Raw genomic sequence first — 13,321 nt, 5'->3', positions numbered from 1 at the left:
TATATATATATTTTTTTTTTATTTTTAGTTGCCAAAGAAATTCTTTGTGTACAACTTGCTGCCGGTTGGAGGCTAGATTCCGTAGCCGGCAGCTGAATGTCAACCATGGGCAGTGAGCGGCAGCAATAGCCAATAGCAGGCTGGCTATTGCACCCACCGACTGTTCTTAATGAGCAGAGGAGCGGTCCTGAAAGAGAAAGGGGTGGGAAGTAGGGGTTTGCTTGAGTTAATAGTAACTTTCAAGCAACCAGAAACTACAGTTATCCGGTATCAACCAATCCCCATGGGTGCCGGATAACTGGGACTTTACTGTAATTACAAACAGTACATTGGGCGACACCTCTCAATTGTATTCTAGAAGAGCTGCACGAGCCAAAGAATCTTCAGCATCTAACATGCTTTCAGGTATGATGATCAGATGCCTGAAGGATTACATTGTGTGCTGTGGTTCTACCTGCCGGCTGCTATGTCACTACTGTGTCCTTGTAGACCTTGATGCAAAAGATTCTTTAGCCAATGTACCTCTAGCAAAAAGATCAAAGTCCCACCCACCAGACTGGTACATATTCTATCTTCATTTGTAGAGTGGACGCCTTTTTCCCCCCAGACAAGTAATTTAAAAAAGTGTGAGGACAAAAAACAAAAACTCATCCCCATAATTAGAGCCGACCTATGACACTACAGCTGTCACAGGTCGGCTCTATTAAATCGAGAACTGAGCGATACATACCGCCAATCACTCAGTTCCCGATCATCTCATCTATTCTAAGCAAAAAAAAAAAAGCCGGAGAGTCTTATGTATACTCCTGCTCCAAAGAAACAGCTAAAGATACATTTTTAGGCAACACATACAGTGGGAGTTTGTTAAAATATAACATGTAAGTGCATGTCAAGCCAAAACTTTTTATTTTTCTTAGTTTTGTGTAGCGTGGGAAAGGATTAAACCCATCCGGTTTGTACCGTCACCTGGGGCTTTTTCTTATTTCCTGTCCTTCTGATGTTTTACCAGACAGGAAGTGAGGAGAGCTCAACAACACAGACCGCAATACATGGCTCTTCTTTTTTTAGTAGAGTAGGGGGAGGCTAGAACCCGTTGTAGATTTTCCCTCAATTCCTGTCTGATAAAACAGATGTCCGCAGGACAGGAAGTGAGCAAGTGAGGGTAAACCTCCCCAATTGAGCCCCATTAGGGGTTCTAAACTCTTCTCCCAAAAGGTTTTTAGCTTGACACCCAATTTAAGTTTGCACAAAACAGAGCATGCCCATCTATAACTTAGGTAGAGAGCTCCTTTACTGTCGATGTTGAAAAGGTGAACACGTCTGTGCATAGAACTGATATTAAGGTGCATGTAGGTATACCCACCTGTTTTCCATAGTCCTGTCCACCTCCTTTTCCACTAAGCCTGTCCTTCACTAATGATTGTGCAGCATTCAACGCAGCATTCACAATGCCTTCTGTAGACCTGGCTCCTATATGGGCAAAAGGATCCATATATCAATATGTGTACAACATCCAAACTCATGTGCACAATACACAGATAAGAGTGCACCCCTCCTCTTACAACAAACATCATTACCGATTCCAGAAGCCTTCGATAATGCTCGATTAAAAAAGAGGAGCCGACGCGGTTTTAACGATAAAATTAGAAATACTGTGCACAGCCCGCATTATCCGGCACATTTCTGAAGGACTTTTGCCCTACATGCAAGTCAAAGCGTCGCTCACCCACAAGTAAAAAAGCTGGCTCTCTGTAGATCAGGGGTAGGCAACCTTAGCATTGCAGCTGTTGTGGAAATACAATTCCCATGAGGCACTGCAAAACTGACATCAACACACATGAATCATGAAGGCATGATGGGATAGGTAAACTCGCCACCGCTAGGTTGCCTACTCCTGCTATAGATGTTCTGTTTATCCCCGGTCAGTTCAGACTCGGGGTTTATTCACGCCAGTACCACCTGAAAGCATATTCATTATTTGCACATATACTGCCAAGCATTGTGTTGCAATGCATTGAGGGGATTGCAGTTACATAGTTATAGTATTTGAGGTTGAAGAAAAAAAAAAAGACACGGGTCCATCAAGTCCAACCTATCACTCAGATACATAGAGGGATGCCTGACATTTGCCCCTCTCCATGCATAAAAAAACCTGAAAATACAGATGAGTGAACCTTCTTTAACCCCCTTATAAGCATGTGCCTAGAGACACTTGGGTTGAGGGAGAACTAAACATGCAACAAAATTGGCCAAAGGGTTGAGGTTTAATTTTTGTAGAAGAAATGTAGAGAGAGCAAGAAAAAAACCTCTGGTCTGCCATCTTTTGTTAATAGTAGACTGCCTGTGACAGATGCATAGCATACAGTCCTAGCATCTGCAAGATACCAAAAGCAGAGCCAAATACCAGTGCAATGCAACTCTAGTGCGAATGCAGAAGGTAGGTAGCATCGATCATCACCCAGGTAACCTTACACAATCCCATGCGGTTCACATGTCACAAGTGGTTGTGAAACTGGGCACATCACTTTTATAGATTGGCCCATGTATGGACATCCATATAGCTTAGCAGCAAAATCACCTCATTCAGCCAGATACCATAAGTTCCATATCAGCAAAATATCGGATGTTGGTGATGTTCCAAGGTTGCAGTGTATAACAGTGAGCAACTCATCTTAGCTCTACCTGTAACTGACTTTTTTGTTTTTTTAGACCCATACATTGCAAAGGGCCTGATATACTTAACCTGGGGTGGTGCAACTCTTTCTAGGGCTGCAGCTAACGATTATTTTCATAATCGATTAGTTAGCTGATTAACTTCAATTATTCGAATAGAATAAAAAAAAGTTATTTAAAATAAAATACAGCTTTACAGACAAAGTTTACTTCAGAGTAAAACAGTATGCAATCGCACTGCACTGGAACGCAGTGCGGAAGGGAGGTGCATTTGGGATGCATTGAATGAATGGCACTGCAACGCACCTCCTGCAGCAACATTTGTCAGGCTGAAACTTGCTTACTTTTCCATATTATATATAAAAAAAAAATGTAAATGGGTAAGCCGCATTAGTCCAGTAGACAAGATGTAAAAAAACAAAAACAGTATTGCAGTATGAAAGGTATTATTGCATACTGCAATACATATACATACATACATACATACATACATACATACATACATACATACATACATACATACATACATACATCCAAAGATGGTAGTTACATATTATACAAGATATGGCCAAAGGTTTGTGGACCACCAATATGGAATTGGCTCACCCTTCACTCTCCTGGTGAGGCTTTTCACAAGCTTTTGGAGTGTGTCTGTGGGAATGTGTGTCTGCCAAGTCTAAAGAGTATTTATGAGGTCAGGTACTGATGTTGGATGAGAAGACCTCACTCACAATTGCCATTCCAATTCATCCCAAACAGTGTTTAATAGGGTTGGGGTCAGTGTCCAGGAGATTGCATGGCTGTGTTCCATGTTTTGCATCGGTTAGTAGGTGACGATAAGACTCCTGAGCTCAGCAGTCTGGAAAGGTGGCCAAAAAGAAGCTCATGTACTTTTTACAGTGGCAGGCATGTTTCTGCTTGTGACAAAACTCTCAGGTATGAACTGGGGCCATTGAAACAAATAGGATTCCTTGTCTTAAACATTGACAAAATGCCCAGGTGTTAACGGGACCAACTTGGGAGGGAGGAGGCAGCAGTTAGGCAAAACTGTAAAGTACCCTGCATGGGTAAGTACGACTTCACTTGTCAGTTTTTCATACTCACCCTGATAACTTTCAGGCTGGTCCTTATTTGCCCCGAATATCATAATAGTGGGGTAGCCTCGTATTTCATACCGACTACCCAGAGATTTGTGTTGATCAGCGTCCACAGCCCCAACATTCACAATACCCTGCAAACAACATAAATCATATTTGAGAGCAAGGTACAATCATTGCCGAGTGTATCACATACCATTGCCAACTGTCCTTCACACACAGATCCCCGTACACTGCCGGCCGTCCGTCACGCAGATCCCCGTACACTGCCGGCCGTCCCTCACGCAGATCCCCGTACACTGCCGGCCGTCCCTCACGCAGATCCCCGTACACTGCCGGCCGTCCCTCACGCAGATCCCCGTACACTGCCGGCCGTCCCTCACGCAGATCCCCGTACACTGCTAACCGGCCCTCCCACAGATCCCACTACACTGCAATTCACAACAAGTTTTGCATTCCTATACAAGTCTATGGAAATGCAAAACCTGCAGGTCAAAAGGAGGTCAACTGCAGATCAAATGCACCAGTCAATTAATTCTGAAGGATCTCAGAAACATTTCAAACTGATGCCATTGGCACAAGTTCAAAGCCAATCGACACAGGGTATAACAACATTTCATCTTTAGCGGTGTGTTGCCAATTGGAGCCGAGGTTAATATGGATAAAGAATAAGAGGCACTGTTGCTTTGCCCATGTAGAACTATGACAGTGTCTGCATAAAATGCACCCCCTGGACCCTTTATATTCACCTTGCCAGCGCCTACTCCTATCCCTGCCTCCATTGCAGCAAGAATTAAAAACAGTGATGCAACTATCTTGTCCATGTGACAGTGACCAGGCCCAGAGACTGGCTGCTAGACCCAAACACTGTCAAAAGGAGGTCACATGCTTCCACATACTGGGAAGTAAAATGTATTGTCACAGGCTGCAACAGAGGCATGGAAAATATCGGGGGCTGATTGGTGGTGAGAGTATAGGAAGGGGTGCATGCTACAGAGCAAGCCTGGTGGCCCATTTAATTTTTTGGATATGCAATTCAGTTTCCTTGCAAACAAATCAAAATTGAACTGTGTATTAAGTTGTCTGAAGTTCCCCTGGCACCACCTTTGTTTTCTTCTTGGTATTTACCTTCAGCGCAGTTGCAGCTTTTTTCCACGCTGGGGCCAGAGTCTGGCAATGTCCGCACCTGCATTAAAATAACGATTTCGCATTAAATCCAGCAACATAAAAACTATAAAACAGTTTGCAAGTATTGAGGAATATGTAGAGATACAAGTAGTAGACAGGAGTTTACAGAAGGCCATATGTCTACAAGTATTTACTGCAACTTCTGCCGACAGAGCTATTTATATCACTACATATAACACATTGCAGCTCGGAGGGGTTGTGAATATGCAAATTGACATGTTTTCTATAGTAGGCATGCCAGAATGAATTCTGGGCTTCCAACGTCTTCCCTGCAGCTCCAAACTAACCAAAATGGGATTTCTCTGCAAAAGATAAATATTTTTTTTGCTGTGTGATATTGGAGAGTTCATTCATTTTGTTTTAATAGGAAACCTCTCCAAAAGGCCAATTGTCAGACAAGGTGTCCCCCGCTAGAACAAACTTATAACATTTTATGTTTCTGCTCACAACGGTCACCTGGACAAAATAAGAGTGTGAAACGCCTCCGAGAGTACACAGAACGCAACGAAAACATGACAGGGATCCTGGGGTTATTGCATTCTGTCTCCCTGCAGCAGATTTGACATTACTTCCTTTCTGGTGAAGGTGTTGTCACCAGGACAGCAAGCTCTTTTACTGCTATCCAGGGCTCTGTTAAAGCCCAGCAGGGGTTCTAATCCTTCCCCACTTTATCTAAAACTACATACACAAAACTATTCTACTTTACATCAATTTGCAGCAGAATACTTAAGGAAATGAGTTGTTCCTTTTTCTGGAATAAAATTTAAGTATCAATTATCAAAGTAGTATACACTCTTTTTAGAAGGGTGACCCTCACTAGAGGTAATGTGGCCCCCTGCCCATTTTATTAGAATTTTACATGGCAGTTCTAAACCACCATACACACAAACACACAGAACCCAAAAAATGGTATACACTGAAAATAGTAGATGTGTCATAAAATGTTTGATGGTACTTACCAAGGAGCATAAAACTCTACCAGCCACAAGCCGTCACTCTGGATAACCTCTCGGTTGAAGTTAGAAAGGGTTAATTCTACAACATCATCGCTGGCAGAATACATACCCCTCACTGCAAGATACAGTGAGCATAGCACTGCCCCTGCAAAGAGAGCATACCAACATAAGATTAATATATGAATGTAACTGCAACACACACACAAAATCTAAAACAAGTCCTCAGGGGATACCTATTGCAATCATTTGAAGGGGTCATACTGACAGCTCTATAATACAGCTGTTCTTCACCCTCGGGTCTGTGGACCTCTATGTTTCCTGAGCCATGGAGGACTGATCTCCCAGCTGGCAGTTCCTGCATCTGGAACTGTCATACAGCAGAGGCAGTGCTATGAATCAGTGGAGCACTTACTCCCGTCTCTCAGGTAAGTGACCACTGATACTAATGATCTTTTTAGCAGTCTGTGAGGAGGTCCCTCCTGCCCACCAATGTAAGAGAGGTCCCTCCTGCCCACTGACCAACAACATAAGGAGGGGGTCCTTCTTCCCACGGAGCAAAAATGCTCATGCTGATGCAGTGAGCTGTAGATAAACTTTTTGGCAGGTGTTCCCGAGGACCAGTAAATGATTTCAAGGCATATTCTATTCAAAAAGAGTTTGGAAAAAAATGCTCTAGTATGAAGCTTTCAGCTTGAAGGTTTCTTTGTCATTCAAAAAAAATGTTTTGCCAAGTGAACCAAGATTTCAGCTTTGGACTATAAATTTAACAGGAAGTTGCTGTGCATCAGGCTCATTTTGGGCTTTATTTATACAACACACCAACAGCAATTGCATTCAATAACCAGTCAGACTCCATTTCCTCAGCAATAAAATAAATATTCAGCAGTGTTTTACAGAGAACATTCATCCATTCACAATGTCCCTACCCCGTGAAGGGCTCACAATCTAATGCCCCTAGCACACCTGTAGACATAACATGGAGCACCTACCTACTCTAGTGTTGAGCTTTGGTGTGAATATATATTTTTTGGAAACGGTAGCAAAGCTACAAGTTATGACAAAAAGGGAGTATTAAATGCCAACAAATCCTTCAAGCTTCAGAAAACATCTGCGCAATCCGTGGAACGTTGGGTCATCAAGTGTATGTCTGTAGACCAGGGGTAGCAAACCTCCGGCTGTGGTGAAACTACAAGTCCCATGATGCATCTCTATTCGGGAGTTCATGACTGTGGCTGTGAGAATCTTGCAATGCCTCATGGGATTTGTAGTTCCACCACAGCTGGAGGGCCGGAGGTTTGCTACCCCTGCTGTAGACCATAAAGGACCATCGTAGACATCTCCTGTCTGACCATTCTTGGCAGGGGACAGTTAATCAGTAATAGATTATTTTTGTCCAGTTGTTAATGTACCTCCCACCTAAATGTCTGCATAGTGTTCACCCTCCTACAAGCATGTAGGTACAAGCATGCACATCCTCCCAGTTCATGGGAAGTTCATGCAGTGTATAGCCAGCAACCACATAATGGTGGTCAGAAAAATTCCACCTCCCATTTATTTATATGCCCAAATTAAAACATTTATTTGCAGTATATAGTTAGAAGCAGGCAAAGAGTTGCTGTTGTGAAGTCCTAGACCGAGACACCCCCATCATGTCCTACCCCAAAGGTATCAAGAAGATGGGGAAATCATTATCGTCAGTGCCCATGAGGCAGGAAGTGGAGGAGGTGTTCGAAAAGTTCAGCTATCCTGAAAAACTGCCTTCCAGTTCTCCTCTGCCCTCGATGTGAGGATTGCCTAGGTCTAGGTCCCATAGGGCCCTCTTGAAGATGGGCAGTCGGCACACGGTGCGTCTGCCCCCAAGCGGGGTCTATACTGTACGGGATAGCGATTGCTTGCTATGTTTACCAATGCAAATCAGGACATGACAGTTTGATGATTCATTATCCAAGTTCACAACAACTGTGTGAGGAGAAAGCAAAACCTAGTCACACCCAAGGATGCCCTAAGCAATGATATCCAAGAGCAGGAAGCACAATTTTCACTACTTGGAGGTTGCTTCCGGTGAAAAATTGAAATCTGCATTGTAGGTTAAAAACAAATCCTCTGATTGGTCCAGCCCTAGTATAGACGTACACCAGGTGATTTGTGACTGATCACCAGGAGTTAGGATGGACACATAAGTGGTCTTATCATTCTTGAGATTTGGGGGTCTTCAAGTTTTTTCGAGAAGGCAGCAAAGACTGGAAGTTCTCAAGGCCTATATGATCGGGAAGGAAACTGGGGTCTGCTGCAAGCATGTATTTTGTGCATGGGGTAGAGAGACAAATAGAGGTTCAGCCTGTTTTAAGAAAATGTGTGATCTTCAGAAGTCTGAATTTTGATTACAGAGGACGGGAACTTCTCAGTTTTTGTATGGATAAATCTTTCCATGTCCATTTTCCAATAAAAACTATTGTAAATGATGTACATGTGCAGTTGCTGCTCTGTTAAGCTTTATATCCATAAAGTCAAAAGACTGGTAAATCTTATCTTGATGGACCGTGTGAGCATCATCTCTGAGGTTCCACCCTAGGAACCAGATACAAGGCTCTGCCAAGTGGGAATTGATCAGCAAATTACCCTTTTCAATAAAGGATCTGTACTCCTAAATGTGTTACTGGACATACCTGGCAACAGACAGTTTTGAAAGCATTGTGTGAAAAAGTAGGGATGCACTGATAGTAGTATCGGTATCAATCACCGAGTATTTCGGCGAGTACTCGTACTCTCCCAAATGCTCCAGATGCCTATCCCAATACCGGAACTTCTGGTTTCAGGAAGTCGGGCTGGGAAGCCGGCTCCATGCTCCCTCGTTACTTGGTGGCGATACAACATCTCACCGAGTGACTCTCCTCAGCCAGAAGTGTCTCTATTGAAGCCAAGTCAATACACAGCACGGCGCAGCAAGAGAGAGAAGCCATAGCACTGCCACACTACAATTACCGGCACCCTTTGTGCCTCATCCGGAAGTGGGGAAAGGAGCTCAGAGAACTCTTATTGGCTGGCTGTCCTCTATTGGCACTGTAGGCTGTAGCTGTCAGTGGCTGGTGTCCGCTCTTACGTCAGGGAGGAGCGATCTCTGCGATTGGTTTGTACGGGGAGAGAACTTTAGCGCTAGTTTCGCCGAAAGTCACACGCGAGCGCTGACAGACCATTGAGAAGTATTATCCATCTGTCCCAGCTGCAATGTGTGTGAGGAGTGAGCATGGAACCGGCTTTCTGGCCAATCAGGAAACCAGGCAGCGTGTAATGACTCGCCGCCTGGCTTCCTGATTGGTTGGGAAGCTGGCTAATCAGGAAGCTGGGCGGCGAGTCATTACACGCTGCCTGGTTTCCTGATTGGCCAGAAAGCCGGCTTCATGCTTCCTTGTCACCTGGGGACGAAGGTGCATGGAGCTGGCTTTCTGGCTAATCAGGAAGCCAGAGGGAGGGTAATAACTCGCCACAGCTTCCTGGCTAATCAAAAAAAGCTGGGGGGCGAGTCATTACATGCCGCTCGGCTTCCTTAATGGGATTTCAGGTATTGGTATTCGGTGAGTACGAAAAAAAAAGTACTCGTACGCTATACAGAGAAACGGTATTGGCGCATCCCTATTGGAAACATAAGGCAAAGCTTCCACTGAGTCTGGAATGATGTATCCAGATAGCTCAGCCTAGCAGAATGAGACTAGAGGCCACATGGTCCTCTCTTCTGCAACCACCCCATGCCCTGGGGAGGATTTATGAAAATGTGGACTGGCTTCCCCCTAGCAAACACAACATCCTCAATCTAAAAGGTGGCCATACACTGTACAACCATCGCAAGACCTTAGTCTTGCGATGGTTGTAAAGGGATTAAAAAAAACGTACGATCTGCCTATCTTGGACAGGCAGATCGCACTCTCGATCATCGCAAGCCCGCCCCCCTGAGGGGCGGGCTTCCGATGACCGCAATGCTGAATGGGCAGTGTGCGCATGCGCACACCGGCCCGTTCAGCATTTGTCTTCCGAGCACCGTTCTAACCAGCCGAGAATCGTACGATTCCCGGCTGGTTTTCGAATATGCTGGTTCGACAGAAGACGTGCGACCGTACAGTAGAAACGGTCGCACGTCTCCGTTCACACTGCTCGATTCTCGTAGGATCGCGGGATTTCCCGCGATTCTCGTACGAGAATCGAGCAGTGTATGGGCACCTTTAGGAAGACGACTTTCCACCCCGAGAATCGGTTCCACGTTGCTTTCAGCTTTTATGAATCAGCTCAAGGACTGATAGTTGAGCAGTAATCCCTCTAGAGACATTCCTCTCACTAAATTGGCAATCTCAGGAGGGAAGACAGGATGCAATGCAAGATGTCTTCATGGGAAGCTACAGATTACGTAAAGAGGGCCTTCGCCCTAAAAACGCACTATCCTCCATTCCAACCACCACCCCACTGCCCCCACCCCTTTCACAATATTAAAGGCCGACATTATATAGTTCGCTACAATTTTGCCCCCTTTTGTTTGTACCTTCTCCTTCCTCCATTCTCATCTAGCACCTTCCAGGATACCCACATCCCATATCCCCAGAAGGCAACAAATCCCCAAACTCACGCTCGAAGAAAGTGCGCATGTGCGAGAACTCACGCCGCATTATCAGTAATCTGATGAAGAAGAGAAGAAGTGCACTATGGGAATTGCAGGGGAGATTAGGACAACCCTGGAATAGAAGGCCTTGGAGGTATATTTGGTCTTCCGAAATTCAGGGGGACGGGCATCATAAAACTTCAGGATTGTTTTGGCACGGGAGGGTGAAGGTCCCCTTAAGAGAGCAGCTACACTTCAAAAGGGCACTTATTCTCTTTGACCTCCTTTCCATGACCCAACAGATCCGGGGGGTGTCCTCTTGTGTTTGTTTACATCCCATGCCACAGGTCCTTCCTCTCTTTGCCTGTGCTGTAGAACCCCACAGACTTCTATGGTGCTGGTCTCCCTGCTGGGAGAGGACTGCAATGGTGGATGTAAACAAACACGGGAGGCCGCAGGCTGGATCTGGGCAGGTATACAGCTATGGAGGGGTAGGGTGGGGTGGGGTCTGATCTGGGCACAAAGAATAGGTGCACTTGGTCTGAACATAGATTTATTCTTTGAAGAAAAAAAACTCAACCCATTTCCCCCCCTTATGTTGTTTGCTGGGTTCTCCCAATGTTGTCCTGCTGCAATCTACCACCGCGCGTTGGGGCCACCATGCCATTATCTCCTTCACTTACATCATCAGGAGATGGCTGTCTGTGTGCGTTTGCGCAGCCGGCCCCCTGATGATGCATCACAAATGCGCAGTTTCTGTAGCTTGCGCCCAAACCTCCATGAGTATTGCAGCGGTGTGTGAGAGACCAATACAATTTTGCCTACCTGGAGGAGATGGCTGCACCCAAGAAAGAAAGGCTGCACCCAAGAAAGAAAAATATAATAAGTAGGTAAAGCCTACCTCCGAGCATGCCAAAAAAAACTACCCCGGCAGTGGGGGCTGCTAACCCCCGGGCAAGGGTTAACAGCTCATTTATGGCTGGGGGACCAGAATAAGGCTTTTTTCCCTGATCCCCGCTCCCCCAGAGTTCAACTTTGGCTGGTGGAATGTCCCTCAACATCCTCACATCTGATGCAGGTCTACAGAAACCTTAATTAGGTGTGATGACATCAGCGTTCCTAAGGGGAGAAGAGGCTGCGCAGACCAGTCTAGCAGCCCACCCCGGAGAAAGGATCAGGTAAGTAAAACCGATATTTCCTGTTCCCTAGGCAACGAACACTTAACCCTTGCAGTGCCATAGACAGCCCCACCGCAAGGGGAAACTTCTGGTTGGACCAGAGATGGGCTTTAAAAATAAAATACATTTTAAAAAATATTTACCAAAAAACAAAATCTTAAAATACATTGAAAACAAAATGTAAAAATATTTTTAATAAAAAATAAAAGCATAGGTCCTCTTTAATGTTAGCAACATTCCTAAATACACACACTAGTGTGAATATATATATATATATATATACATACATACATACATACACACACACATACACACGTATATACAGACAGAGAGAGACAGAGGAGAGAGAGAGACAGAGATGCATGTATGTGTGCATAATATACATTCCAAAGCCCCCGAGCTGGCAGTGACAATGCCTGTCATCCATGACCCGGGGACAGGACGGAGAAGGATGGACTGGCTCACATACATACAGCACACATTGCGCGCGCACACACACGCAGTATATACGCTCCGAAGCCTCTCACCCAGTAGCGCTCCTTTCGCCATCCTCCCGCTGTGTTCCGTCCGCTGTGTGCACCGGCGTCTGCCCGTCTTCTTCCCAGCACCTCGGAGCTACACTCTCACCTTCCGCCGTGGCCAATGCCTATTGGTTCCTCCCTGAGCTCCGGCGTTAATATAGCCAATCAGGGGAGGCCGGGTAGCGCAGCCGCGGGTGACTCTCCCCTACCCTCCCCCTGTGTGAGCGAGCTGGGAGAAACTGATTGGCTGGCGCCGGGTGACGGGATTTCGGGGCGTGGCTGCCCTGCGCTCCAGGATTTGGTGACGTCACGGTGGGACGGGAGCATGGAGGAAAGTTAGAGGAGTTGTATCATGATGAGTGTCACAGGCGGATCTGATGTCCGCACACCGATCATTAGTGAACGAGCTCTCTAATCCGATTTGGCATGAGCTGTGCACAGCGTGTTTTGGGGGCCATTTACACTGTTGCATGTTAAAGAATAACTCCGGGATTCATAAACATTAACCCTTTCAGTGGGGCTGTCTGTGCATTACAAGGGTTAACTGCTCATTCTGTTTGGGGTGAGAAAATAAAAAAGAAATACATGATCCATGGTCCTGCCTGACTGATAGACCCGTCCCTGCAGCCTCTTCTCCCCCCTGGGCTGCAGTGGTGTTGACCAGTGATGTCATTAAGTCTAATTCACCTGCATTAGGTGTGAGGATGCCAAAGACATACCACAGCCAGAGCAGAGGGGGAGATAGGTGATCGGGTAAAGTTTTTAAAAAATCCTGGCGTTCTTTAACCCCTTCATGACTGAGGCCTTTATTTCTTTTTTATTTGCACCCATGTTATATTCCACATTTTAGGCCTGAAAATTACTTAAAACCTTGAAACATTATATATTTTCTGAAAGCCAAGACCCTGTAGAGAAATATGGTGGCTGTTGCAAATTTTTATGTTGCACGATATTAGGGCAACACCTTATCAAACCCCAAAATGTAGTGAAAAATGTACTTAAATGCCCCAAAACACAATAAAATAATATATAAAAGATGAGGTTACAACAGGTAAATAGATACCCAACATGCCCAGGTTAAAAATTGTGTGTGTCCGTGAGTGAGGAGTATATTATGTGTGCT

General features: G+C 45.2%; 1 protein-coding gene across 4 annotated transcripts in view; it reads right to left on the bottom strand.

The window, feature by feature from the left end:
- The window catches only part of PDIA6 (protein disulfide isomerase family A member 6), a 33,838-nt gene extending 21,449 nt beyond the window's left edge, over window positions 1–12,389 (bottom strand). The window contains exons 1-6 of one of the 4 annotated variants that reach the window (XM_018573539.1): window positions 12,207–12,389; window positions 7,896–7,900; window positions 5,918–6,059; window positions 4,899–4,956; window positions 3,778–3,904; window positions 1,364–1,470 (exon numbers count right to left, since the gene is read on the bottom strand). In XM_018573539.1, the coding sequence (XP_018429041.1) occupies window positions 1,364–1,470; window positions 3,778–3,904; window positions 4,899–4,956; window positions 5,918–6,059; window positions 7,896–7,900; window positions 12,207–12,226 (459 nt within the window). In that variant the 5' untranslated portion in view covers window positions 12,227–12,389. Of the gene's footprint in view, window positions 1–1,363; window positions 1,471–3,777; window positions 3,905–4,898; window positions 4,957–5,917; window positions 6,060–7,895; window positions 7,901–11,713; window positions 11,739–12,204 lie in introns of those variants that run through there. The other 3 variants (XM_018573537.1, XM_018573538.1, XM_018573540.1) reach the window with 3 other exon arrangements.
- Window positions 12,390–13,321: the final 932 nt, after the last annotated feature.

This window comes from Nanorana parkeri, unplaced genomic scaffold, assembly GCF_000935625.1.
Source record: "Nanorana parkeri isolate BGI_ZX_2015 unplaced genomic scaffold, ASM93562v1 scaffold2418, whole genome shotgun sequence".
Classification (NCBI taxonomy): Eukaryota; Metazoa; Chordata; class Amphibia; order Anura; family Dicroglossidae; genus Nanorana; species Nanorana parkeri.
This window is presented reverse-complemented; position numbering and strand designations above follow the sequence as displayed.